We start from the raw sequence: 26654 nt of genomic DNA, 5'->3' as shown, positions 1-26654 counted from the left end.
AAAAAAAAATAGGATATTTTACTGGAATGTTCCGTGATAATTGTGATTCGTTTCGTCCTAATTCGTTTTGTTCATTGTCATAGTCACCCACAGAAACAATTTGCAATATTATGGATATCAAACGCATTCTTTGTGTGGTTGCGACCTATTTTTGATCAATGGCAAATAATTTATTCCCAATTGTTTTTGGCATTTCGTTCTGAATTAATAGGTTGATATTTAAGTGTGTGTGTGATTTGGAATTCTGAAAATGTAGACATTTTAATTAAAGTTAATTAAATTTTAGTAGAACGGCCTTACATTTTTTCATGCACCATTATTTGGTGGAGAGGAAAGGCTTGTTATACGTTATAGTTTTAGGGCCGCCACTGATGATAAATTTTGGTCTCTCGGATATAGCAATAACATTGATTACTTTTGGTACTTAACACCATAACGAAAGCATGAAATGATATACAGTATAAGAATATCGTCTTTAAAAGGAAATTTAATATATATTTAAGATTATCATTGCTACAATTATAGTGCTGAAAAATAATATACTGATTTGTATGCCTCAACAGTACAGTATTCAAAAGCTTATGAAGAGAACCATAAACATATCTTAATCGTCTATCTAGTTTCCGAACATTCTTAGAGAATGTTTAAGTGATTCTTATAGTTCTTATGAACATTATTTTAATGATAAAAACGGCTGGAAAACAAGTAAATTATTGTGTTTTGTAAAATATCATCAAGACCGTACTACATCAAAGAGATTATTGACGACGTCGACTAACACTGGTGTTAAGTTTTAATTCACGCATTGCTAGTCTTATTATAATTACTACAAGAAAGAGCAACAACCAATAATTTGTTATGCTTCCGATCTGGAAAGGGTAGCAATTTGTTAATACATCTTGTTTAGACAAGATGCCACTATGATTTAATAAGAATCAGTGTAAAACTGTTGTTAATTGTGATTAAATTATTGTTAAAATTTTCATGTGTTGCGGACTTTAGAGGAAGCAATAGTGTAAAAAGGGAACGCTTAGTGTTGAAAACATGGTCATCCTGTTTCCAAGCGCAATAGAGAAAGTTATAGAAAAATCATGCTACAATCCGATTTAATTGCTATAATTTTAAAGGAATATTTAAAAAGAATAATAAGTGCATAAACAAATGGACCATTTTAAAGAAGAATATAAAAGAAATTCTTCAAAGTGATGAAGAACTGTAAATGTATCTTTCATATAATTAACTTACTACTATATTTCTTACTTTCTGAATGAAAATAAATCGAAACAACTAATAATAGAAAGTGCTATTGAATAATTTACAAACCTGCAATGTCCAAAGAAATAAATATTCTTTAATTGAGAGTACGCATTCCAAACTTAAATCCTTCAGTTGATAGATTGCATGAATCTGACAGAAAGAGTTGATATGATGTATATTTATTTCTGTTTTATGCCGCTTATGTGTGTGTATGTCACACATGAAAGATGTGGGTGTCGTAGCTGTGACGCTTCAGCGAATCGCCAACCCGGGCCACTGACTCTTCCGTGGCACACCCTTTACCATTCAATACAGAGTTTAATTACTGAGGTAAAACATCCTGCAGAGAAAAAAATACACTTCGTTCTTGCGTTTTATTTTCATCAATTGGAGTGTGCAGTGTGATTGGCATTCCGTGGAAGTGAGTTTCCTACAACTCGCTTCTCTCTTTAAGTGACGAGTCTTGAAAATTTAGCGAATTTGATTGATTTTCATCGCTTTAATAAATGAAACTGTTAAAAAATCTTGTATTTTCTCATCTAAATTTTGTATAACGCTTAAACATTGACCTTCCATCTTGACCCCGATTTCGTCGAAAGGTTTAAGTAAACCTAGTTAATTCAATAACACGATCTAGACTTTTTTCTCATTGGTCACTCATGAATTGTTTTCTTAGTATAGCAGCTATTCAATGCTTTTCTAATGCAAAGTGATTGAAATTCTATAGAAGTGATTTTCATAATACTTACTCGTCTTTGTTTTTAAATATAATTCTCCGAAATTTAGAAAATTTTAATGATATTCCATTCCTTTAAACGTCTGAATTATAGTAAAGTCTTACATTTATTATCTTATTCTTTGCATCTCGTTCTTGACCCCAATTTCGTAAAAAGAATTACGTAACTTAAACCTGTGCTTAATTGACTCATTAACCTTGCTATTTGCAAGTTATTTTTTAGTATAGAATATATTTAATATTTTTTCTTTTTAAATTTTAAACAGTTTAGCAGGTTTTTTTTTTAAATAGGAAAAGGATGCAATTCAAAATTTCGAAAAATATATGTCCGTGTGACAGTTATAGACAATGCTTTAGGATGTTGATGAGGCTCAAAATGGGTAAACACATATTTTATGGTTCATTGAATGTATATTTTTCAAGAGGCCTACGTCCTGTAAGGGATGTAAGAGGAAATCAATATAATTACAACATTTAGATTGTGAAAATTGGCAAGGATTTGAGATGATAAAGAAGATAAAGAATCGGTTTTTGAAAAGTCGTGAACGTTAACAAGTTTATAATAGATGTACAGTTAGAATATATAAAACTATATACTGACAATTTATAATTTTTTATTTTACATCAAATTGATGTTTTAATAATAGTTTTATTATTTATTTTTTAATAGTGTATGCCGCTCAACCGGTGTTAAATGCCCTCGCGTTTCAAGTTATATTTCGCAAAATACCGTGTAATGTCGCATAGTAGAATGCTCACAATGTAATAAAATGCCATAAAAACTGTTTTAACAGATTAAAAATGTATAAATCCTTTTGTAAAGCTAAAAACCGGAATCGATTCTAACCGTTTCGATACGTAACGTTAAAAGAAATATCATAAAAATAAAGACGTATAAATAAAATTTAATCGCAGGTTAAAATATTTAGTATATATTATATTGGAATAAATTTTAAAGGCAAAATTTTTAATGTTTTCGTAAATAACGATTTTATAGTTTATTTTATTTTTTATTGTTTTCGATGAGTTGGCAACGTTCGGAAGGACATGTGTTAATTCGAATATGGCGGCGCCCTTCGAAGTTAGTAATTTTAACGAATTCTTTATTAATTTTATAATTTATTTTAAATTCTAAGTGATTGATTTTAGTAAATTTTGATTGTATTTGATGATAAGTTGACAATTATTTAGTTGTTTATATTTTATTTTTATAAACCGAGTTATTTGATAGGTTATTAATAAGAAAGCAAGGTAAAATGTGAACACTGAATGAGGGATTTGCCACTCCCCAGATAGGCTACATAATCTCTGTTTGCAAATATATTATACCAAATACTATATACAAGAATATGCCTGGTCGACCACAAATGACACAACCAAGTTATTATAAGTTGTCATGTCGTATGAAGATATTTGGTTAGATTTACCTTAGGTAGCCAAAATGGCGGCTCGTCTCTAATTCCAGCAAACAGAAAAAGGGAAATAGTGGGGACGCACGTTCTTACCTAACCTAACCTATTCTAATAAATTACCGTAATTATTACCAACCAAATTATTAGAATTATTAGGTTAGGTTAGAACGTGCATCCCCACTGTTTCCCTTCTTCTGTTTGCTGGAATTAGAGACGAGCCGCCATTTTGGCTACCTAAGGTAAATCTAACCAGATATTCATAAACAAGATGGGCTAAAAAGTAAAAGAAAAGTAATGGCAAATAACCATAACCTGAAGAATGAATGAAATCATTGAGCAAAATTGACAAAATCCTGAACAGATTCCGTTCAATACATCATAAACAGGTACTCAGCGACAGACTTTACAATAAATGAGTGAAGGGCATTGTAGGGAACCCGATCTGATCTAACGGATTTTGCCTTGCCGGTTAGTTACACAGAATTCGAACAGTCAAATATTTCTACACAAAAAAAACTAATCTGCAATTCCACTTTTGGAGACCACTACTTCACCCTTCTTCTCCCTACCGTGTCCCGACCTAATCTCTCCATCCCTCTCCACCTTTTCTCCCTTTGGTTTTATGACCCTTTGTTTACATTTCTTATTATCCTGTGCAAATGGATCGCACATGGACCGACAAAACTGCAGTTGATGGAGGATGAGGAGGTCCTATATCACTACAGGCATCCTCCAATTTTAAGTCACTATGATGCAAATGTGATGGTGAGAAAAGACAAAATGAATTCTAGGATAGAAACTGTCTGGTGGTGTGGCATAAACCAAATACAGAATTGAAGAAAGAAAACATTTCTCCTTTTCCCACAGTGGATGATCAGTTCTTATTTAATAGTGTATGAATATATGAATACAGCAGGAGTTGGTGCTATATACTTCGTCCATGGCATAATGGTTTAGTACACTTATTTTGACATATTGAAGGAAAATTTTCTCATTAGAGTTCAGATGGGACTTTCCAACAGGAATGTGAGATCTGGATTTCCCTCAGAATTAAACTTGTAATAATTCGTTTTAAGAATTTTCCCCTAATATAAACATCCTGTCTAAAAACGGTCCTGGACGAGAAAATATGTGTCCTCGGCCGTATAACTGTCAACAATCCTTTGTTCTTAAGCTTTAAACGGATCATCTTGCAACTTTAGTTTGCACTTAACGTTCGAATTCGTCATGTGTTTTGAATCCCGGGAACACCTATGACACAAATCGTCATCCACCTACGATCACGTGACCTAATTTCCCAGGCAAAAACTATAAAAACCACTCCTTCCATCCCCTCGGGGGAGTCTCTTATCATCTGCCGGACAAAACGCCGTCGAATGTCGTCGCCGACTCGGACCTACTGTCCGAACGTCTCCGCGCTCAGTCGCGAATATATAAAACTGTGCCTATTTCGGATACTACTCTCCACATCGAGGATATTAAGATGTTAACTGTCAGGAAACGAAATAACGAGGTATGAACCGAACCTGTAAGCTCTCTCTCGACCCCTACGCGACTTAGGGAAGTTAGTCAGATTTTGTATTGGTGTCCTTTGTTAAATTGAATAAATCTTGTTTTTATTGTTAAATGGTCTCCTCTTTGTCTCGAATATCACTTCGCCTTATCGTTGACCCCATACATCTCACCTCCTATCCACTCGCCCGACGAAAAGAGTCCCTACTCGCGGGATGGAATTCGAACTTTTAGCCATCTTGACAAAAGAGTCGGAGAAACGGGAGAGACGACTTCCTCCTACCTCCCCCTGATCTCACATATTGGTGTCAATCGAGTGGGGTTTTGACTTATTTGGCACCCCCCGATCTCACAGTTACATCTTCATGCAGTACAATGATTCAAAGTATGCAGCTTGGAACACAAATGTGATTATTGTACAATACCCCAATTATGCAAAAGCTTTCTAATAATGAGATCAGTGACCTTTATCATGTCTTCATCTTTGTATCAAAATCAAACAGAGATCAAGACTATTAATCAACTATCTTTATTGCATTTACCAATGCATTTTGTGTTGGTAACTATTTTCCAATCCCTGTTCAGGTTACTATTTTAAATTAGTTTAAAAAATTAACAAACTAAAAAGACAATCAAATTTTACAAAACCAAACCTCGTGGTAAAAATGTTAAGATTGTTGTATCTCTCTTTCTCTCTCACCCACTTTGTGTTTCACTCCTATTACCTTGAAACATCACCACAGAGTCCTGACATCAACTTCATCGAGCATATGTGGGATTATTGTTTGAAGAAAATGAGAAATTACACGTATTGAACAGAGATGATTTAAAATCATCACTATAACATCAAACATCACTATAACTCAAACATCATTAACATGGAACTGACTAGCTTGGCTGTGAACTTACTGGGAATATTATTCCACTCTTATAGTGATGAGATGACTAGCTTGGCTGTGAACTTACGGGAATATTATTCCACTCTTCTTATAGTGATGAGATGATTTAAAATCATCACTATAAGAAGAGTGGAATAATATTCCCAGTAAGTTCACAGCCAAGCTAGTCAGTTCCATGTTAATGATGTTTGAGTGTAATTATAGACTAAGGGGGCAAAATATTAATGTACTTGTTTGATGTATCTTTAATGTATTTTCTCTTATTATAATTACATATACGAATACATTTTATAGGACAAAATGTTGATTGGTTCCAATCTTTTGTATAGTTTTTTCATTATTTTTGTCCTACTCAATAAAATGTTTGTGTTCATTGTCCAAACTGTTTTCACCCACTGTTAATAAATTTAAATATTGGCTGTTAAATTAGAATTTTTTCATAATTGAAGTTTAGACTATTTACAAAAAATATAGCATATTTTTGAGTCATGGTTTTTTGAAGAAAAAACTTCCTAAAAACAAAGGTAAAAAATAGGTAAAAAATTCACAATGTTAAAAACAATCAAGTGTCAGCCTTTTATTGTAGGATCTGACACTTTTGCATTAAAAAACACAAAGAATTCTTCTCAGCATATTCTGCCTATCCATTTTTAAACTGCTACTGGCCCACTAGTGGTAGATTTGAGTTTCCCTACTTCATTTGCATATGGTTACAATTTTTTCTCTTTTTGAGAAATCAAATTGGAAATTATTAGTACTGTTGATTATTTATTTATTATTATTAATAACTGAATGTTATTGTCACTAATTTTATTCATAAAATATCCTTCCAGGAAGATAAATTAAATGCAATTATTGATCCATGAAATGTCAGATATATTGTATAATTAGATGAAGTAAGTAGCATTTGAAAAAAATGTAGATGTGAAACACAATAAATTTTATTGGCTAGGTGAAGCTTTACTATTGTTCTACTCATTTAGCTCTATATTGGTCCACTGAAGATGTAATGACACATTTAAATACAATAATTCAGATTATCATCAAAGTTGTTAACAATGTAAGAAAAAATAAGAGAAAAAAAGATATTACAGAAATTATAATGTAAATAAAACATTCTTGATTTAATTACAAACACTAAATACAATTCACTACTTGTGAATATAAAACAATTTTCTTACACAAATATATAAAAGCTTAGTTAGTTTTTTTTACTTTAGCTATCAGAAATATTTGTCAATGTTATATCAGTCATTTAGATTATTCAAAGACTAAGTTATGAATGATGCAACATTAATAGAAATGGAAGGAAAAAAATGAATATACGATTCGTGTTTTTAAAGTAAGTACCGTTTTGAAATATAAAAAAACAAGTTTCAAACATTTATTGACTTTACAATCCATCTGCCCAAAATTGAAGTCGTAATATCACTAGAAAAGCGTTAAAAGCACATAAAATCATATTAAAATATGTATATTTACAGTAAATGTTAATATAATCATCATAAATCCTAGAGAACGAAACATGAAAACATCTGTGTTCCTGTGTTGTCGTCTTATTAAGCGGTCTTTAAGTGCTCATTATTGGCGTTTCCTCCATTATTGGCGTTTAGTTAACGACGTAAAGATCGAAACTACGACTTACGTCGTACACTACACAAGATAAATTGACGACTTGCGTCGCGACTCTCCTGGAACCAATAATACCGACGTAAGACAGTATACCAGTATTTGTCAATGTTATATCAGTCATTTAGATTATTCACAGACTAAGTACTGAATGCATGCAGCTCCAGCGGTGTTATATTAAAACGGTACTTACTTTAAAAAAACGCCTCGTAGTATTAAGAAGGAGAAATTTGAGAATAAGAAAAATTGAATAATTCATTAGTTAAAGTAACACTTTAAAATATGAAGGATACGTCAAAAAGTATGACAATGAAGTTGATAATAAGAATACAATTAGTACGGTGAAAATAATTCTATTAAATTGTCTTAAAAAATTAATAAAATAGAAAAGTTAAAATTTTTACTTTATAATATCAAGAACATGTTTTTTCTATGTGTAATATTAAAACTCAGGATATATATATGTGTCATATGACGATACATAATGAATCATTTTGCAAAATTAATAATTTTTATATTTTATTTCTTTATATTGATTAATTCATTGTATAAATAAAGAAGTAACCATATAATATTGCGTTTATTGAAGGTAGCCCTTACTACTGACGAGTCAGGACAATTATGGAATATCTGTATGTGGGATATTAGCACAGGAACAACGTTAACTACCTATAAAGGTGGAATGAGTAGATCAAGAACGTTAGATTTAATAGGTCAAGATTATTTAATATCTGCTTCCAAGAAAGAGCCTGTTCTTCAGATATGGTCATCATCAAAAACAGTGAGTATGTCCATGGAATTTATAATACATTAGAGCTCCCATATCCGAATTAACTTGGGTGGGAGTAATCCAGATATAAGAAAAATCTGGATAAGGGAATGTGATAATTTTTAAATAAGACTGTATGAACCTACTGTACATATAAAAAATGTTTATTTTGACTTATTTTTGACAATTACAATTAATTTTGAAAGTATTGTGTCAAAGTTATTTGTTTTGTTCTTCTCGATGAGCTGCTACATTGTCAGTCGGGACATTCCAATTTTCAACGCGAGTGTCAAGTGTTGAAGTCAACAATTTGATGTCATCAACGACGTTCCAACCCGAGTACGAAGTGCTTAGTTCCCATAATTCCATTCTCAGCAAGATGGATTCCATTTAAATGTCTTACCAATTACCCACAATCCATTGGAAAGTAGCAGTCAACATATCTGTTGAGTGCCGAGTGTGTTGAGACAGTGCTGACAACAGTGCTACTTCAACGTTGAAAAAAAGAACGACTTTTAACGAACGTTGAGATAAACGCTGAGTCAGTGTTGAAAATTGGAATGTCCCGAATGCCTCATTATTATCACGTCAGTGATGGTTGACACATTGTGCTCTTCTACAAACTTCAAGGCAACGTTAATAAAGAAAATTAAAAAATGTATACATTGCAGTATGGAAAGGTAAGATTTGGAGTAATGTACAATATTTAAAAAATTTTTCATTGTCTTTGATCAGTCTGGATAGTGGAGAGCCGGATGTGGGAGAGTCTATTGTAATAATAATAACACTGAATGAATACTGAACAGTTTTAATTGCAATTAATCTTACAATTTAAAAAGTTATAGATAATTCTGATGAACAATAAAAACTAAAAATTAAACTTATTAATATTTTGTTTTTTTACCTGTATTCTGATTATACTATATTACAAGACCCATAAAAACAGACTAATCACACTATGTTTACTAGTTTGGTTATTGGTTACCAGAGTTATCAGGTCATCATAATCATGTTAAATCTGTTTTTTATTTTTTTAAAGCAATAATTACATTTGTTATATTGCAACTGACTGAAGACGACAGTAAGATCTAAATGCATTTTGGCTTAACAATAGTATAGATGTATTAATAAACCAGTAAACAAAACTGTGATTAGTCTGTTTTTATGGGTCTTATAACTAGAGTAGTATAGTATAAAAATTAAACTTTCAAGAAATATTTAAGGGTAGTTTTCCATTTTATCTATTTAGTCAATTATTGAGACAAAGTTAATTCTAAGTCCAGTAAGCAAAATTTTTCATTTGGTAAAATAATTCAGATATTTTAGTAAAAATTGCTACGACATACGAATAAAATGCAAATTATTTCATGAATCACTATAATGGATAAGTTTTCTGTTTGGTTTTAGGCTCAGGTTTATAATTTTCAATTGAAATATACATACTAGATTATGCCAATTCAGTTTCAGTATCATATTAGATGGGCAATCTATCAATACGTGTAATTTAGTCGACAGTCATTTTAAAATATAAATAATAAATGGGACTTGTATTTCAGAACTTCAATATATATTTTATTTTTCTTATTAATAAAATCAGTTACATTTATGAATAACCAAAACTTGTACAATAAATAACGTAGAGCTATTTATGACAATAGTAAAATACAAAGATATGAAAATTCCTGTAAAAGGGCTTCATCACATCATATTTCAATACAAATATTTTAAAGGACAATAAAAAAAAAAGCCCACATTGATGACAAAGACTGAAACATACACCTCACAACAGACCTTTCTTTACTTGTAAGCTAATGCTAGAGACGTTATCCTCCCTACAGTTGGCAGTTCTGATGGAAGTCAGAACTGCTAACTTGTAGGGAGGATAAAATCTCTGACTCCAGCAGTAGCTTACGAGTAAAGATCTGTTGTGAGGTGTACGCTTCAGTCATTGTGAAACTTTTTTGTTATGTGCCATTTCAATAATTCTAAAAGCAATCTTATAAATTGCATAAAGCTAAAAAATTGTTTCATCTCTTTGATCCTTATTGCATGAAGAAACAAATTTATGATGAAAAAATTGGAAGAGATGCAAGGAAACAAATTGTGAAATCTTGAATTAAGTTTCTTTTTTTTTGGCTGCTTCAATTACAGAATAAAGTTGTCAATGAAAGACTGATTGTTGCTTTGCAAGTTCAAATAGGCCAGAACAACCAAATAAACCACACAAAAAATAGCCAAACAAATCTTAAAATTTATTTATTCTAAGATTTTCTTTTGAAGAAAAATTTTCTAAAAAAAAAAGAAGTATGAATATTCAAAAAGCACATGTTTTTACTTTTATATCAATTTATATATAGGATCCATTTCATTTAAAAATGATAACTCCAGGAAAAGTAACATGTCTTGCAGTTTGTCCAGATGGAATGTATTGTGTTGCTGGTATAGAAGATAAGTTGAATATTTGGCAAGTAAGTTTAATTTGTGTAAAATTTTTCAACATAGAATAATCATAACAGAAACCAGAATTTTAAGCAAATTGTATATAAGATGAATAGTGTAGCACTAGAATCATTGAAGGAATATATATAATCCACGATTTAATTTAGATTAAATATACGTAAACATTCCAAAGCCCAATTAATTAAGACTGTTGTTTGGTTTAATTTAGATTAAATGTTTTTCAGAACTATCCTACAGAATTGAAACAAAAAAAAATGAAAATTTTTTTATTCCAATTCTGTAGGATCTGATGATAGGATGTATAAGTCCTGAAAAATGTTTAATCTGAAATAAATCTCGGTCTCCTTCATCAATTCTAGAATTACACTATTCTTCTTACCAAAGTATTTTTAGATTATTATAAAATTCTAATTTATTCTACTATAACCATCTAAAAAGTATGCGCGCACACATTTATTTTAAAGATTTAAACAATTGAACAAAACAGAATAATACTTTTATTGTTAAATTATTATATTTATTTTATATATTTACTATGATACTATATTGAGTTTTTTGATTAAAATGTCGTGACTAGTTTACTATGATTTTATAGATTTCCACTGGTCATTTACTTGCTGCTTATTCCTTTCATTATCAATCTATTGCATGTATAAAATTTACAGATGATGGATCTTATTTTATTTCTGCTGGAGAAGATGGTCTTGTTTTAGTGTGGGATCTCAGTCAGTAAGTTTTTATTTCTTTATTGTTCAGTAGATATCTTTAGTTAATCTTTATAATTTAATTTTTAATAATTTTACTTTATGATTAGATATTTTTAACAAATACATAATCATTAAAAAAGTATATAAATAAATAAGTTAAAATTTCATATTGTAAATCTTCAACTTGTGTGGATTTGTGGATTTACAGTTGTAAATACTTAGGGCTTGTTGCACAAGTTACTATTTAAAAACTACCTGTGGAAAATACTGAAAAATTTAAAAAACATACAAGTTACTTACATTACATATTATAAAGTGTATACATACATTAAGTAAATCTTAATATATATAATTGTTAAAGTAGTATTATTACTTTAACAATTAAGGTAAAACTAGGTTTTTAAAATCAAAATCAATTTTTGACATTTATGATCACTATACAATGTTATAAGATCTGATCTTTTTTAAAAATATTCTGCTAATATTAGGATAAACTTCATTTAAATAATCTAAATAAATGTTATTCACATTGGAATTAGGGCTGATAGGCCATTTTGTTTCTTTGCTAATCTATAGAATAAATTTTATCCATCCAAAATTGGCCATTTAACTTATTAGGCAGTTTATCTCAAAGATTTACACTTGTGCAGTACATTGAGGATAATTCTGCGGATTAAAGTGCATTTAACCTTGAGATTAAAACTTGTGTAACTGCCCTTACATTTAGTTATAAATACCATAAGTTATATTACTTTTCCGGATGTTATAGAATATAACAAATATGGTAATTAGTCAGATTTTAACCCTCCATTTTTGAATTTCTCAATGATTTAACACTCCATGAGCCAAAAAATGTAAAAAACTTTACAAAATTCTGTGTGTGTGTATCAGCGTCTGCTTTGCATTATATCTTGGGTCTGGATGAATGGATGAGCCAAAAATTTTGAAATATCTATGTCATTGATGCTATTAAATTTTGGTAATTAAAGGTCAAGGGGTGAGGAGATAGAGGGAACGATTTGTCATATCTGAAATGAGATCGCCTTTTGCCTCTTACTTTCCTAGCTGTTATGTATACATAACAAGCTTATTTATTGTGATATTGTCATAATGCCAGACTGAAATTTTTAATTGTATTTTTTAATGCTTTTTTTCCTTCACTATTAGGTGCATTAATAGACACAAGGCATTTTTACTTTATCTTTATTCTGGATCCTCTATAGGCCGATACGCGTTTTGGGCAAAGGCCCCTCTTCTGTTGGCTGCACAATAAGACACTATAAATTTCTCACATTACAATGTTAAAAGCAATAAAAGGAAGACACAGTCTCGGAGTACATAACTATGTATTTTTTAATTTAAAATATATGCTCTTCGCCTCAAATTAGTAGTTTCTTGTCCCTGAACGTCATACTTTTCCTTTAACAATAGTGTCGTGCCAGTCATCTATCTAACTCCTTTCAGGGGAAAATTTTTGAATTGAAATAATATAACTTCCGGTTTGCACTGGAAGTTCGTATACAGTTAATCAGGGCATCCTGCATCTAAGGTTTCTATGTTTTGTCTCAGTTTTCATTTTTCTAACTCCTTTCTTGAGATTAAGGAAAGACGGATGACAGTGGGAATTTAACAATTTTTTAAAATTGCAGCCCAAAAAGGAAAAGTATTGGAATCTTGTCATGTTTGATCTTTTGAGTTTTTTGCAAATCTCTATGCTTTGAGACCTTCTGAACCCAAAAATGTCAAAGAAAGTGGAAAAAATTCTGCGTGTGTGTGTGTGTGTATTGAAGTCTATTTTGTTTAATACCTCAGAATGGGGTAATGATTAAAAAACAAAATTTGGAATGGTAGCTTCGTGTATAAGAGGCATTGATGCTAGTAAATTTTGATGGTTAAGGGTTGCTGGGGTGGAGAGATAGAAAGGGGTCATGCATCATATCTTGAGAGGAGTTGGACTTAATGAAGATTTTGCTCATTGTTAGCATTTACAATATTTTATAAAGCTCATTCCCACCCTCAAAATTTAGCTTTTTGCCATTTTATAATAATTAATAATATAAAAATTTTTAATAAAAAAAGTCTCATAACAGATGGCACAACACAAAATTTTATTTATTTAATAATACAACAGTTATTTTTAAAATAAAATCTCATAATAGCTGGGAAAGTTATGCAACTTGTTGCTAGATTTTTTATAATAATTAACGAGATAAAAATTATTTTTAAATCTCATAAGAGTGCCTCACACAATTTTAACTTTAAAAAACACTAAGACACTGGCTCAAACTTAAATATTTTTCTAAATAGAGAAATTTATCATAATTTAATTAAATTATTAATTTTAAGTTATTATTATTTAAATTTTATATTATAGTATAACTGAAAATTATCATACTTCCTTCCCGGTCCTCTTAATTTCCTGTTTAAGTGCCGGGAAAGTTGGGCAAGAGTTCTTGCCAGCTTTTTAATGACTACTTTGAAAATACAGATTAGATGATGAAACCATTGAGAAAAGAAAAAATAATTTACAATCCGAACAGTTTAAAGAAATTTTAAGATTAAAATTACATCATATTTAAGCATTATTTAACTTACATGGGTTTTGACTTGTGTAGAAATCTCCATAACAAATTAACTGCATAAGTCAAGGATTTTTACTGTAGTTTACTTTTTAAGCAATATTTGTTTTAATAAAACACAATTTTATTTAAATTAAAAATAAGTTATTCATTTGTTAATTTCTGACTATAGAGTTTTATCGTTGAATTCTGAAGCACCACAGCCGTGTCATATTTGGTCTCATCATACACTACAGGTTACCGATATTCATGTAGGACTTGGTGGTATTAGAGCTAGAGTTGCTACTTGTTCTTTAGATCAAACATGTAAAGTGAGTAAAAATAAATTAACTATTTATATAATAGATATTTAGTATTTTTAGTATCTGGTATTTTCTATAAACCTTAATAACCCAAAATTACATTTTAATCATTATTAAAAATTAATAAAATTAGTTCTTTTTACCTCTTTGTTCTTAATGTTTCATATTGTCTACTTGGACCTTGTTTATAAATAGGATTTATTATATATTATTATTATATTTTCAGGTGAAAATAAAGATATTTTGTTTTACCTTTTGACTTCCTCTCTTTGCTAATCAGAAACTACACCAGTATAATAAGCCCTATTTATAAACAAGGTCCAAGTAGACAATGTACAAAGAAAAAAAATTATAAAATCAGTTTTGGTAATTAACCTTGATGATAAATTCCAATTACATTCCAAATACTTCCAATTACAACAATTTTTACTGTTGCTATTTATTCTAATTAGCTTAATTTATTTTATCCTTATAAAATTGAAATTAGAATGCTAATCCAGATTGATCAGCTCTATAGAAAATTAAACTTGCCTTTGCTGTTGGGGCAACGAGAACATAAGTTATGTTGTTAAACATAAATAAATGTTAATTAATAAATACAGTAGAGCATCAATTATCCGAAACAATTGGGGACCGGGGTTGTTCGGATAATCGAATTTTTGGATAACCGATTATGTATGAAAAAAAATATATTAACCTATCCCATGTTGAAATTGAGTTCGTTCAAATTCTGGCATGTCCTTAAGTACCCTGTCATGGTCGTGCCAGTGCTGCCAGCTAAAACATGCACACCAACAAAAATAATATTGGAGTAGTCCAAGATATAGCCAAATATTGCAGTGCCATGGCACCAGCAGAAATTTAAATTTGCTGACTGGAATGCTTTCGGTTAACCGATGTTTCGATTAATCGATATTTAGATAATCGATGCTCTGCTGTATTAAACTTATCAGTTACTGTTATATAAAGCAAGTTTATTGTCCATTACAGCATTATATATAACCTATAATGTTTCCCCTGTGTCATTAGCATGAATGATCAATTGTTTGGACTTGAAAATAATTTTTAATATACTAATCTCTACTATTATAAGTATGGATATTCTTAAGTTGTGGAGTACAGTAGACCCCCTATAACATGGTAGATACGTTCTGTGTTATATGAATCCGTGTTGTACGAGTCACTTAAATACGTGAACCGATCACAGCCTGTCATGTGTGCAGTTTAGGGGCTACGGCTGTTTGAAAGGTTTTCTTCCATAAAATTAATCGATTCTAGACTAATTTGACTTGAACATTTCCAAATTACGTATAGTTTTTTTGGGAATAATCCATATAAACTATGCTATAAACAAAAAATTGTAGGATTACTTACTGAGTGTGCACCGTCTGAAGACGCTATTGCGTAAGCTTGTTTTCGTCGTGGAGCGGCTCATCGAACAGCAGACATGTTTCCTGATAAGTTATTCTTTCTGAGAAGAATTCGCTGAACTTTGGAGACATCATTAATAGAAATATAATTTTTATGGCTGTTGAATAATACTGTAAATGTTTTTTTCAAAAGAACTGTATAAAAATTTATCAGTACTTTCCCGCCTAAACTTTCCCTATATACACATGGCGCTGGACGGCAGCAAGTAGTTCAGCTGCTTGTCCACTATTGGTCCAGATTCGACCAATCCTGTCGTGACACGAGCAGCAATGACATTTTACCGTGTTGTACGAGTCTCTTTTAGCGTGTTATATGAACACGATCGCAATTTTTTTGCCGTGTTATACGAATCCGTGTTATACGAACCCGTGTTATAGTGGGGTCTACTGTATATACACTAATGTACAAAAACTTTAGTTTGTATGCTATTTTTCTTTTATCTTGAGTTAATTTCAATAAATATAGCATATACAGTATTATGTTTAGATCAAAACTTTGCAAAAAGTATGTTTACATTTTCAAGCAGTGATTATTTGCTTTTTCTTGCCAGCCTAAGATGGAAAAACCTACTTAAAGTAGAAAGTTTGCAGTTTTTATTGTACAAGAGAAAGTTACAAGAATGGATATATTGGTTGCTGCGGTTATTGAATAGAGTTGGCTTTTGTATGCCGATGCTGTAGCTAATCAGTCAAAACTTACATCAATAATAAAAGTATTGTAATAGTAACAGCTACTGAAAGAATTGCATTTGTAGCCTCTCTTGGTTAAATAAGATTCATAAATGAATTATAAGTTACATATGTATTCCATACATGTACTCAAAGCTTTAAAGAGTTGTGTATAAAACAATGCATGATTGATATGGACGATACTGTACACATCATCAGTCTTACTTGTTAGTAAAAGATTCTGATGTCATTTTTGTTTGCCATCATTAATAAAAATATTAAACAGTTTCTCTTAAATATGCTAATATCAAGATCTCTTGATGAAATTATTATTTATTCTAATCGTAGTTTGTTCTTTCACTTCTTTGCTGCAATCTTTTATACATCAGAAAATTGCATTATTTATTTGTTTTTATCTAATTGTTGGGTTGTAATTTTCAAAAATTGCAGACTTATAAATTCTCACTGGTTTCTGTTCATCTGTCCTTCCTTAATCTCAAGAACAGAATAGATAAATGACTGGCATAATTCCATTGTTAACAGAAAAGGTATGATTACAGGGGCAAGACACTACTAAAATTGAGAGCAGTATGATAAAAAATTGTAGCCCGGCATTGTGACAATGTCACAATAAATAGTTGCTCGTTTTTAAATGAAATTTTGTAAGACAGAAACCAATAAATAGTTTTATTTTTTGATACAAAACTTGAATATATTAACTTCCATCAAACTTGTTTGTTACTTTTACAATCTTACATAACTGCTTTGAGATAATGCATTTATGATCAATTTTACAATTTTATTTAGTAGATTAAGTATAGATAACTCATGGTGTTTTTAGAGTTGTACTATTATTTTAATAGTTAAAAATTATCATGAATTTATGTACTTTTGATTTAAAATTACTACACAATTAAATTTCAGCTGTATGAACTTGCAACAGGACATTTACTTGTATCTATAGTAATGGAAAATGCTCTGACAGTTGTAACTATGGATGCTGCAGAGTATTTTATCTTCTTAGGTGCTATCAATGGAAATATTTATCAAATCAATCTATTTTCTTTTGTAAGTATAGTTTTCGTTTATTTCATTATTTTATACAGCAACTTTAAAATTTCTTAGTGTATATGGAATATTGTTCATAAATATTCACAAATGACTTATTATTAAAATCTTTTTTAGATTAAAAGTGGTGAAAACCATTTAGAAAAAGAAAATGAAGAAAACATGTTTAAAGGACATTGGTAAGAATTTTAAATATATTTATATAAAAAGTTCTTTCTAATTCGTATTTAAAAACATGAATTAGAAAATACTTTTTTGTGAGAGCATTGCTCCATTCCTGTTTCACAAAGTAAGAAGATACTAATAGTAATAAACTGAATTACAAAAAAACATTTAACAGATTATAAAATACTGTACTTACTAATCTAGTGAACAAAATATATATATCATGAAAATATTCATTGAAATTATCTCTCTCAGCATTTGAAAGAACGTATGGTCCAATAGTGCTATTGTTGACGATTTCTGATAAAATACTAATTGTAACAATCGTTAAGAGAATTTCTATACTAATAAACTCTTTAAGAACATCATCTTACATAAAAGTAATGTGAAATAAAAAATACACAATGCATATTAAACAATTTATTAAATGATATTGAACCATGATATTTCTTAGAATACTAAATGAATTTAAGAAGTAAGCTAATTCTACATTTTTAGTATTAATATCAATTTATGTGGGAAAGAAGTGAAATTATGTTGAAAATCATCAGCGGGAGTAGCTTAACCATCTTCTAGCAAAGCAGCTTAGTTAGGAAATGCATCCATTGTAAATAAAATTATAAAAGTTATTTTGTAAATAAGATCTCACAATAGCCGGGAAAGTTATGCAACTAGTTGTAGGATTTTTTTCATTAAAGATGCAAATTTAAATTAACAGCACTTAAAAAAATATATGTATATATATATATATATATATATACATATATTTTTTTTAAGTATATATATATATATATATATACATATATTTTTTTTAAGTATATATATATATATATATATCTAACAAGAAGTTAATGATTAATATCTATGTTTAATTTGCAAGTTTTAATTTACATGTAAAATAATAATTCATGTTTAAAATTCTAGCAAGCAAGTTACATGTTTATCAGTGTCATTGGACGGACAGATTTTGCTTTCTGGTTCTGATGATGAAACTGCAAGATTGTGGAGTATTCAGAGCAAGCAATGCATAAGAATATTTGATCATAAAGGTATTTATTTGTTAATTTTTTAATTTATGAATTGTATGAAGGATGAGTGACAAATTATTTGAAAGAATTTGGCTTATCTCCTAAAAAATGCTAAAAATATATCAATAAAAATAAAATTATGATACAAATTGATTTTATAAAATTTATATTATTATTTATAAAATATTTAGAAGCATGGATAACTTAAATAAATCAAATTTGGAAAAATTACAAAATTTCCTGTGGACGAACTGTAAAAGTATCCTTCTTCCTTTCTGCCCCTTTGTACACCAACAGGAGATCACAAATCTTGTGGCAGAGTCAACCTTTATCTGTTATCTGGAGGCTTTTACAGTTCGTCCTTAGGAAATTTTGTAATTTTTCCAAATTTATTTGTTGTCCCGGCAGTAAATTTTATTGAATGTATAATTTTTATAAGTGTTTTTTGCCACCACTGGAGGATAATTTGTAACATTTCGCATGCCGACGCGAGGAAGTAGCCTCCAGATAAAGGTTGACTTAGCCGCACGATTTGTTATTCCTGTTGGTGTACAAAAGGGACAGAAAGGAAGAAGGACCCTTTAACAGTTTGTCTGTAGTGAATTTTGTAATTTTTTCTAATTTTTAATTGTTTTCCCAGCAGTAAATTTATTAAATTAATCAGTTATAATGTAAAATAAGTTTGATTTTGATAGAAATTAATCGTCAAAAATTGCTGAAAAATCTCTAAATTATGATGATTTTTGACGAATTTAAGTATCAAGATTATTAATTACTGTATTTTACGGACTATAAGACACACTTTTTTCTTCGAAAAATTGCCTCCAAAATTCAGGTGCGTCTTATAGTCCGTAGTGTCTTATAGTCCGTAAAATACGGTATATCTGTCTTAAAAGATATTTCAACAATTATAATTTCCATTTAGTTTAAACATCATTTGACAAATAATCCAAAATCATAAATTTAATACTTAAGAAAATTTGGTTTTTAAGATAAAATTGATTTTGATGTTTTTCTACTTTTACAGTAATAAAAACTAGGAATTATGAAAACTTAAAAACCTAAATTGTTTTATATTTTAGTAATTATTTTATTATCAGATATTTCTTTAAAACGATTATTCATACTGATTGATGGGTGAACTAGAGAAAGTGTTTTAATAGAAATGCTACTCAATAAAAAGCAAAATTAAGTATTATTTAAAAATTTGTATACTAAAATATATACTATTTTATTTTCACTCAAATAATACAGTTTCCCTGTTCAGAGCTTTTTGTAGCTGTAACCAATAAGTGAATTGATACCAAAATTTGTATACGGACTATACAAAGGATGCGGAAAGGATTATACAAAAAAAAATATATATACAGTAACTTAACATGGTAGATACATTCTGTTTTATATGAATTCTGTGTTCTACGAGTCACTTAAATACATGAGCCAATCACAGCCTGGCACGTGTGCAGTTTAGGTGCGACGGCTGTTTGAAAGGTTTTCTTCCATAAAATTAATCGATTCTAGACTAATTTGACTCAACATTTCCAAAACACGTATAATTTTTTGGGAATAATCCATATAAACTATGCTATAAACAAAAAATTGTAGGATTACTTACCGAGTGTGTACCGTTCGATGATGCCATTGCTGTTTTCATCGCAGAGTGGCTTATTGAACGGCCGGCACGTGTTTCCCGATAAGTTATTTTTCTGCGAAAAATTCGTTGAACTTTGGAGACATCATTAATAAAAATATAATTTTCATGGCCGTTGAATAATAAATGTGTTTTAGTAGGTCCAGTGCTCGTTTAAACTCGATGGTTTGTACAATATCTGCTATTGGTCCAGATTTGACCAATCCTGTCGTGACACGAGTCGGCGATGACGTTTTACCGTGTTATACGAGTCTCTTTTAGCGTGTTATACGAACATGATCGCAATTTTTTCGCCGTGTTATACGAACCTGTGTTATAGGGGGGTCTACTGTATATTAGTTTAAAAACTTCCACTAGGAGACATTTTAAAGAAAATACACACAATAAAACAACAAAAAAATGCATTTATTTGTTCTGCAAGGGAGAGAGATGCTTTCTGCAGAGGCTGTTTGCTGATGTAAAGAATGTTGCTGAATGTGTGCCCTATTGTTCAAGTGTAAAATTTGAAGGTGATGAACAGTGTGTTCTATAGCCACAACTGCTCTCCAGTGAGCATGGGCAGTGTAATATGATCTTATAAGTCTGCCAAAGTTGCAGCTTTCCATGATAAATCATATTCCAAACCCTATTTGCAAATCTACCCCTAGAGGAAGCTTTTGAACTAAAAGTTCATTTTTTGCATTTTTTGCATAGTCTGTTCACAAATTTTGGTGACAATCTACAGCTACATAGTGTTCTGAATAGGGTAACTTATATTATACAGGTTGTCATAATTAATCAATCTTTTGAAAATTCTTTATATTAAAATTATTAAAGTATTATACGAATATTAAATTTCAGGTCCTGTTACAAATGCTCTTTTAATTAGAGCTCCGAGCAATTATGCTAAATCAAGATTACCTGTAAGCACTTTTCAGAGACAGCTCTACGAGCTGAATGAAGAAATGGAAGAGAATCAAACGCAAAGAAGAAAAACAGTTGTTCAAATTAAAAAACATGAACCGTCGGAGGTAACGATATATGCTTTTTAGAAATTTAATGATATTGTATAAATAAATTTTTAAAAATCTTGAAGGAGTTCAAATTTAAACCATTATTATATGATGCGATACAGGTTATAAAAGAAAATGAAATATATTTTCCGGAATGTAGAGATGTAAGTATTTATTTTATAAGTATACTTGTTTAATTTTTAAATATAATTTTATCAAAAAAGAAAAGTACAAATTAACGTATTTTATTTAATTTATAACCAAGGGCTGGATTTATATGCATTTAAAATTGCAATATATGTGCATTCATGTGCATGTTAAAATATTTGACATATAAATTATATACTTCTGTGAGCAAATCTTACTTAATGTCTGTTACATCACACCTTTTAAATGGGAGGGGAAAAACACGCAACGATAGGTGACACAATGGATTTAAAAATTATGACATCACAAAACACGTGTTAAAATGTTTCATTTAGGAGGTTCACAATTCAAGTCGATTATGAATAGAATTAGACGTTCAATAAATTTTATAACAATTGTTTATAAGATGTTTGAGGATGGATGGGTTAACTTAGTTTTCCTCATTCTACTATTAAGTCATTGCTATAAAGTAGTATATTTTTGTTTATAGCCCTGTACAAATGATGCGAAATGAGTAAATGCTCTTATTAATTTGTTAACTAATTACAGATTTAGTGGGTAAAGTTGATAGTAATGTTTCATTTCCAACTGATATAAACTGTAGTTACTAGAATTAGTTTCAGTGCAACTAGAATTTATCTATGATCAGTTACTGTTTTAGCTCATATTGACATTTCATGTTGCACTGATTTAAGGATGTTTCAAATGCTGAGACACTTAAAACTGTTTTTTTTAGCAGCAAATCATTTATGGCATACATTATGACAGATGGAGGAATTCTTTATTGTAATAAATATCTAGGATTCAAATTCTCATATGTACTTTTTTAGTAACTCAGCATTAGTTTTTGCTAATTTATCAATGTTGTTGGTTTCAACCAAATTTGATGTAATGGATTATTTTACTGGGATTCAGAGTATAAGTAATTCCCTTATTTCTGTTGTGATTCTTAAACCAAATAACTTTGGTGCACTATTCTATGCGTAATTTTAATTGTCTAGAATCGCAATGACTAAATTAACAACACAGGTATTTGTAATATAGTTTATTCATTGCACCAAAAAGTTTTTTGATATACAAATCATAAAAGAATTGATGTGATGGAATCTTTTTTCTATGTATGCTCTCAATGTAGAAGTTTGACTACTTTACTCACAAGAAATTATTTCCCTTACAATTAATTAAACATTATATTTACACAATTTTTTGAAATATTTAAATTTAACATTATTAAATTAGTAAATATAACATTTACAATAATTTTAATCCAATCAATTCAAAGGATTTAAGACTGGAAAAGGAGAGATTTCCATGGTATTGCAAGACATGTTTGAGGAGTTTTAAAAGAATGCAAGTTAGATAGTTAAAATTTAAAGCATTTGAATTTTGCCCAATCACTTCTAATTAGATGGTATAGTGATATTTCTCAGATAAACTGTAGCTACGCAAAAAAGATTCACTGCACAGATAGTAGATCATTTGAAAACAATAGCATATGCAATCATGCAAACAAGCTATGAAGTTTATAAAGTACTTATTTAGTCCCAAAAATAATCAATTGTACAAAATATGCAATAAAAATCATAAACACATATTTCATATGCATTATCAGATAACCTTAATTTGACCTACTTGGTCCCAAATCATGTTTATATTGAGGTTTTGACATCATAGCATTTAAGCAAATTATTTACAAAGTTTAGTCAGTCATACTTTCCATTAATTATTAGACATTTTTAAATAAATAAAAAAATTTATTTAAATTTCTGTTAATTTAATTAAAGGTGATTACAGAATTAATAAAAACTGAATAGTTAAATATCAAATTTTTTGTAACTTGTTAATGAAATTGATAAAATTCTTGATATGCCTTAAGACTATAATTTTTGGCTCTATAAATAATAAAATCAATACAATTTTATCCATTTTAATATGAGTTTCTGTTGTCTTGTGACATACTTTCTTGATTTATAATAATTAATTAATTTCTTTAATCCACTTTTATTAATTGAGTGTATAAATGTGTATTACACTTTATTATTTTAAAACATAAAAAATGTTATTTGTAAATAATTTACTATCACGAAATATTGTAATTTATATTTTTTGTCGACATTAGTTTTATAAAACAAGTATTTGACGATTAATTTCTTTTCAGTATAATTTACCACATACAATTACGCATTAAATACCAGAATGGTACCACATTACCATCAAACCGCATACATAAAGTGGATGGCTCAATTCGGTCCTCACACTGTTTATTCCACGAGATCGCAAGAACAAAAAGGCTTCAAATACATCTGGTTTCTATAGGGTGACAAGTTCAAAATTCTAACAAGAAATTCATATACTTTGATTATAAAAATGTTTTTATTAATTATTGTAATATATAAAAACTAGATTAAAACCTATAAAGTAAGCTTTGCATTTTACATGAAAATATCAAAAATAAATGTCAGTCGAGTTTTAAATTATCTGTCAATTTATTTATGTAAATCAGTTATAAGCAAACCATTCTGGATGTGGGCTGCAAGAGAACTTTGTAGGTTTCTGACAAACTAAATGCATGTTTTCTTATGGAGTTGCAGACTTTAAGCCTGTTTTGTACTAACATATTCTATAATTGCCATTGACACTAGGTACTAACAGTAATCTGCTAACATATGCAATTAAATCCCGGATATGCCACTGGTTTATTTTCATCTTTTCACTAGTCAAGTTTAGTTTCAATGAATATCTGCTTAATTAGGGTTGCATAATAGCAAGAAACAGGAAAGTAAAATTACATTTCCGGGGCAGTCTACTACACTTCATGGGCAGCACGTAGCTCGGGCCACGGGTTACTCGTGACCAATATAAATCATGCATATCGATCGGAGTAAAATTAAAAATATTTTAATTTAAAACAATGAAAAATTTGTAATTAGGAAACATAATTCATAAGATAAACAATTTATTGATTTGGTTGAATTCAGAACAATTTATTTAAAAATATAATAATTTACAAGAATCAAATACAGTAGAGAGTCGTTAATTGGAATCAATTGGGGACTGGGGTTGTTCAGATTAGTGATTTGTTCCGATTACCAATTATGTATGAAAAAATACATTAACCTGTTTGATGTTCAAATTTTTCTCCGTTGCGTGTCGCTTCGTGTTGAATTTTTGTCGATTTTAAGCCTAACGAAAATTTTTATAATAATAATCAAGGCTATCGTATCATTAAAAATTATTTCTTCATTTCGTACAAACAAAATAAATATATTGAAGAATATAAAAACATGAAAATTATACTTTAGAAGTAAATCTAGTATCAAAAACGTTCGATTCGGCACGACACAGTCCGACTGAAAATCGTTCCGATTACCGGCGATTCCGATTACTGGGGTTCCGATTAACGACTCTCTACTGTAGCGATAATTTCTTAAAAGAAAGTTAGTTTTTTAGTTTGAAAAAAAATTAAATAAAAATTTTATTAAACATATTCTTAACTTTTTAATATTTAACAATATAAAATATTTTTGTATCTTCAAAGAATAAAAAGTCAATAGATCTTCTGTCTAGCAGTATAATTTAAAAAAAAAATGAGAATTGATTTATTTATCTTTCAAGGAAAAAATAGATAGGATAGAATAGCTAGAATAATTTTATTTAATATTTAATTTGATTTAACAGAAATAATCTTCAAGGTTTAGGAAGTTTAGTTTTATTTAAAAGATAATATACTACAATCGTTCATTATCCAAGTCAACATAAATAATTTTATATCCTCTATTATAAGGAATCTTCTATTGAAGTCATAAATTTTCATTAATAAAAATTTGACTGTAACAATTTCTAAATTTATTGAAACAAATTCATTGAATATATTTTAAAAACTTTATGTAGTAAAATTAAGAGTATACGACGAGTATTTTTTGTTATGTTAGCTGATTAAATGTATTATTAAAGTATGGGTTAAATTCTAAATAGAGATTTCCCTGCACTGTGGACAAATTACTAAAATTACACAGTTATAATTAATTAAAATTGAAGACAAAGGCAAAGATCAGGTCGTCACAGAATGTATTTTGGAAAACGAAAGTTAAAAGGGGATTGTTTCGATGGACTTAGTCTTGAGTTTTAATTAATTAATAGGAAATTTTGCCATCTGAATTTTATAAAAAATTAAACAGTTATAATGATAAGAGCAACATTTTAATGTAAAGTAACTATTAAAAAATATAAAAATATACATAGAAATGTTATTTAAACTTTAAAATTGAAATATGTTTGTTGGGACATTCTTTAAATCTAATGAAAAGTTTATGTATATTAATTTTTGTAAAAGTTTATAGAAATTTAAATAAGCAAAGTTAAAGCTGTTAAAATAAAGAATTTTGAACAAAATTACTCGATAATTTTAAATTATTCTTTAAATTCTTACCGTAGGAGAAAGGTAATTTTATACATTATTTTGAATTGCAGTTTTGACTTATTAAACTGATAAGCAAAGAATATGTAAGAGAAGAATGTGTGTCAAAAACATATTAATTTCGAATACTTATATAATAATGCGTAATGTGTACAACATCTTATGATGTCATTAACGTTAGTGCATTAGGAAGACATTACCGAACAGTATTAAGTCTAGTACTTCTTGCACAAAAGTTATGAAAGTAAACAATGTATTAAACAAAAATGCTATTGATTCAAATGAATTTGTAGTAGTTTATAGCATTGAAAACAGAAATATTTACATTTAAGTTGTAAGCAGACAAAGCAGAGTTTACTATATTATTTTTAATTCATTTTAAATTTTAAATTTTAATTAATCCATTTTTAAAAGTGTATCATTATGATATTGAGATGAAAACCTATGCTAATTGGTAGAGAATTAATATTACAATAGCTCTCTGCCATTTGACTGGCATTAAGCAGTGACCTAAACTTTCTGCTCTGATTATATGTACTGTACAATACATATAAATATTATATTAATTATATATGGGTCACAGATGATAAATATTTAATAATTTTCTTATCGCAAATAAGATATTTAACAAGGATAATTTATAGAGTTTATATTTATAACTAATATTTTAAAATATCTTCTATACAGTTTCGGATGAGAAGCGACATCCAGAGCAAAGAAGAAGTAATCAAAGAAAATAAAAAATTATCAGAGATGAATCGTCAGTTATATTTGTATTCGATCGATACGGTACTAAATAGTATAAAATAAATTATTAGTTATATA

At 29.2% G+C, this 26654-nt stretch overlaps 1 protein-coding gene across 1 annotated transcript; it reads left to right on the top strand.

Moving 5' to 3' along the window:
• Positions 1 to 3020: 3020 nt before the first annotated feature.
• LOC136981901 (WD repeat-containing protein 18) lies at positions 3021 to 26654 on the top strand. Its single transcript, XM_067278284.1, has 11 exons — positions 3021 to 3074; positions 8035 to 8226; positions 10572 to 10682; positions 11270 to 11403; positions 14133 to 14271; positions 17286 to 17429; positions 17547 to 17608; positions 18519 to 18643; positions 21114 to 21283; positions 21388 to 21429; positions 26517 to 26654. The coding sequence occupies exons 1-11, from the start codon at positions 3057 to 3059 to the stop codon at positions 26637 to 26639; spliced, it is 1260 nt and encodes a 419-aa protein (XP_067134385.1). The 5' UTR covers positions 3021 to 3056; the 3' UTR covers positions 26640 to 26654.

This window comes from Centruroides vittatus, unplaced genomic scaffold (assembly GCF_030686945.1).
Source record: "Centruroides vittatus isolate TY-2023 unplaced genomic scaffold, ASM3068694v2 contig_799, whole genome shotgun sequence".
Taxonomy (NCBI): domain Eukaryota; kingdom Metazoa; phylum Arthropoda; class Arachnida; order Scorpiones; family Buthidae; genus Centruroides; species Centruroides vittatus.
The sequence above is the reverse complement of the archived record's forward strand: the minus strand, read 5'-3'. Positions and strand labels throughout refer to the sequence as shown.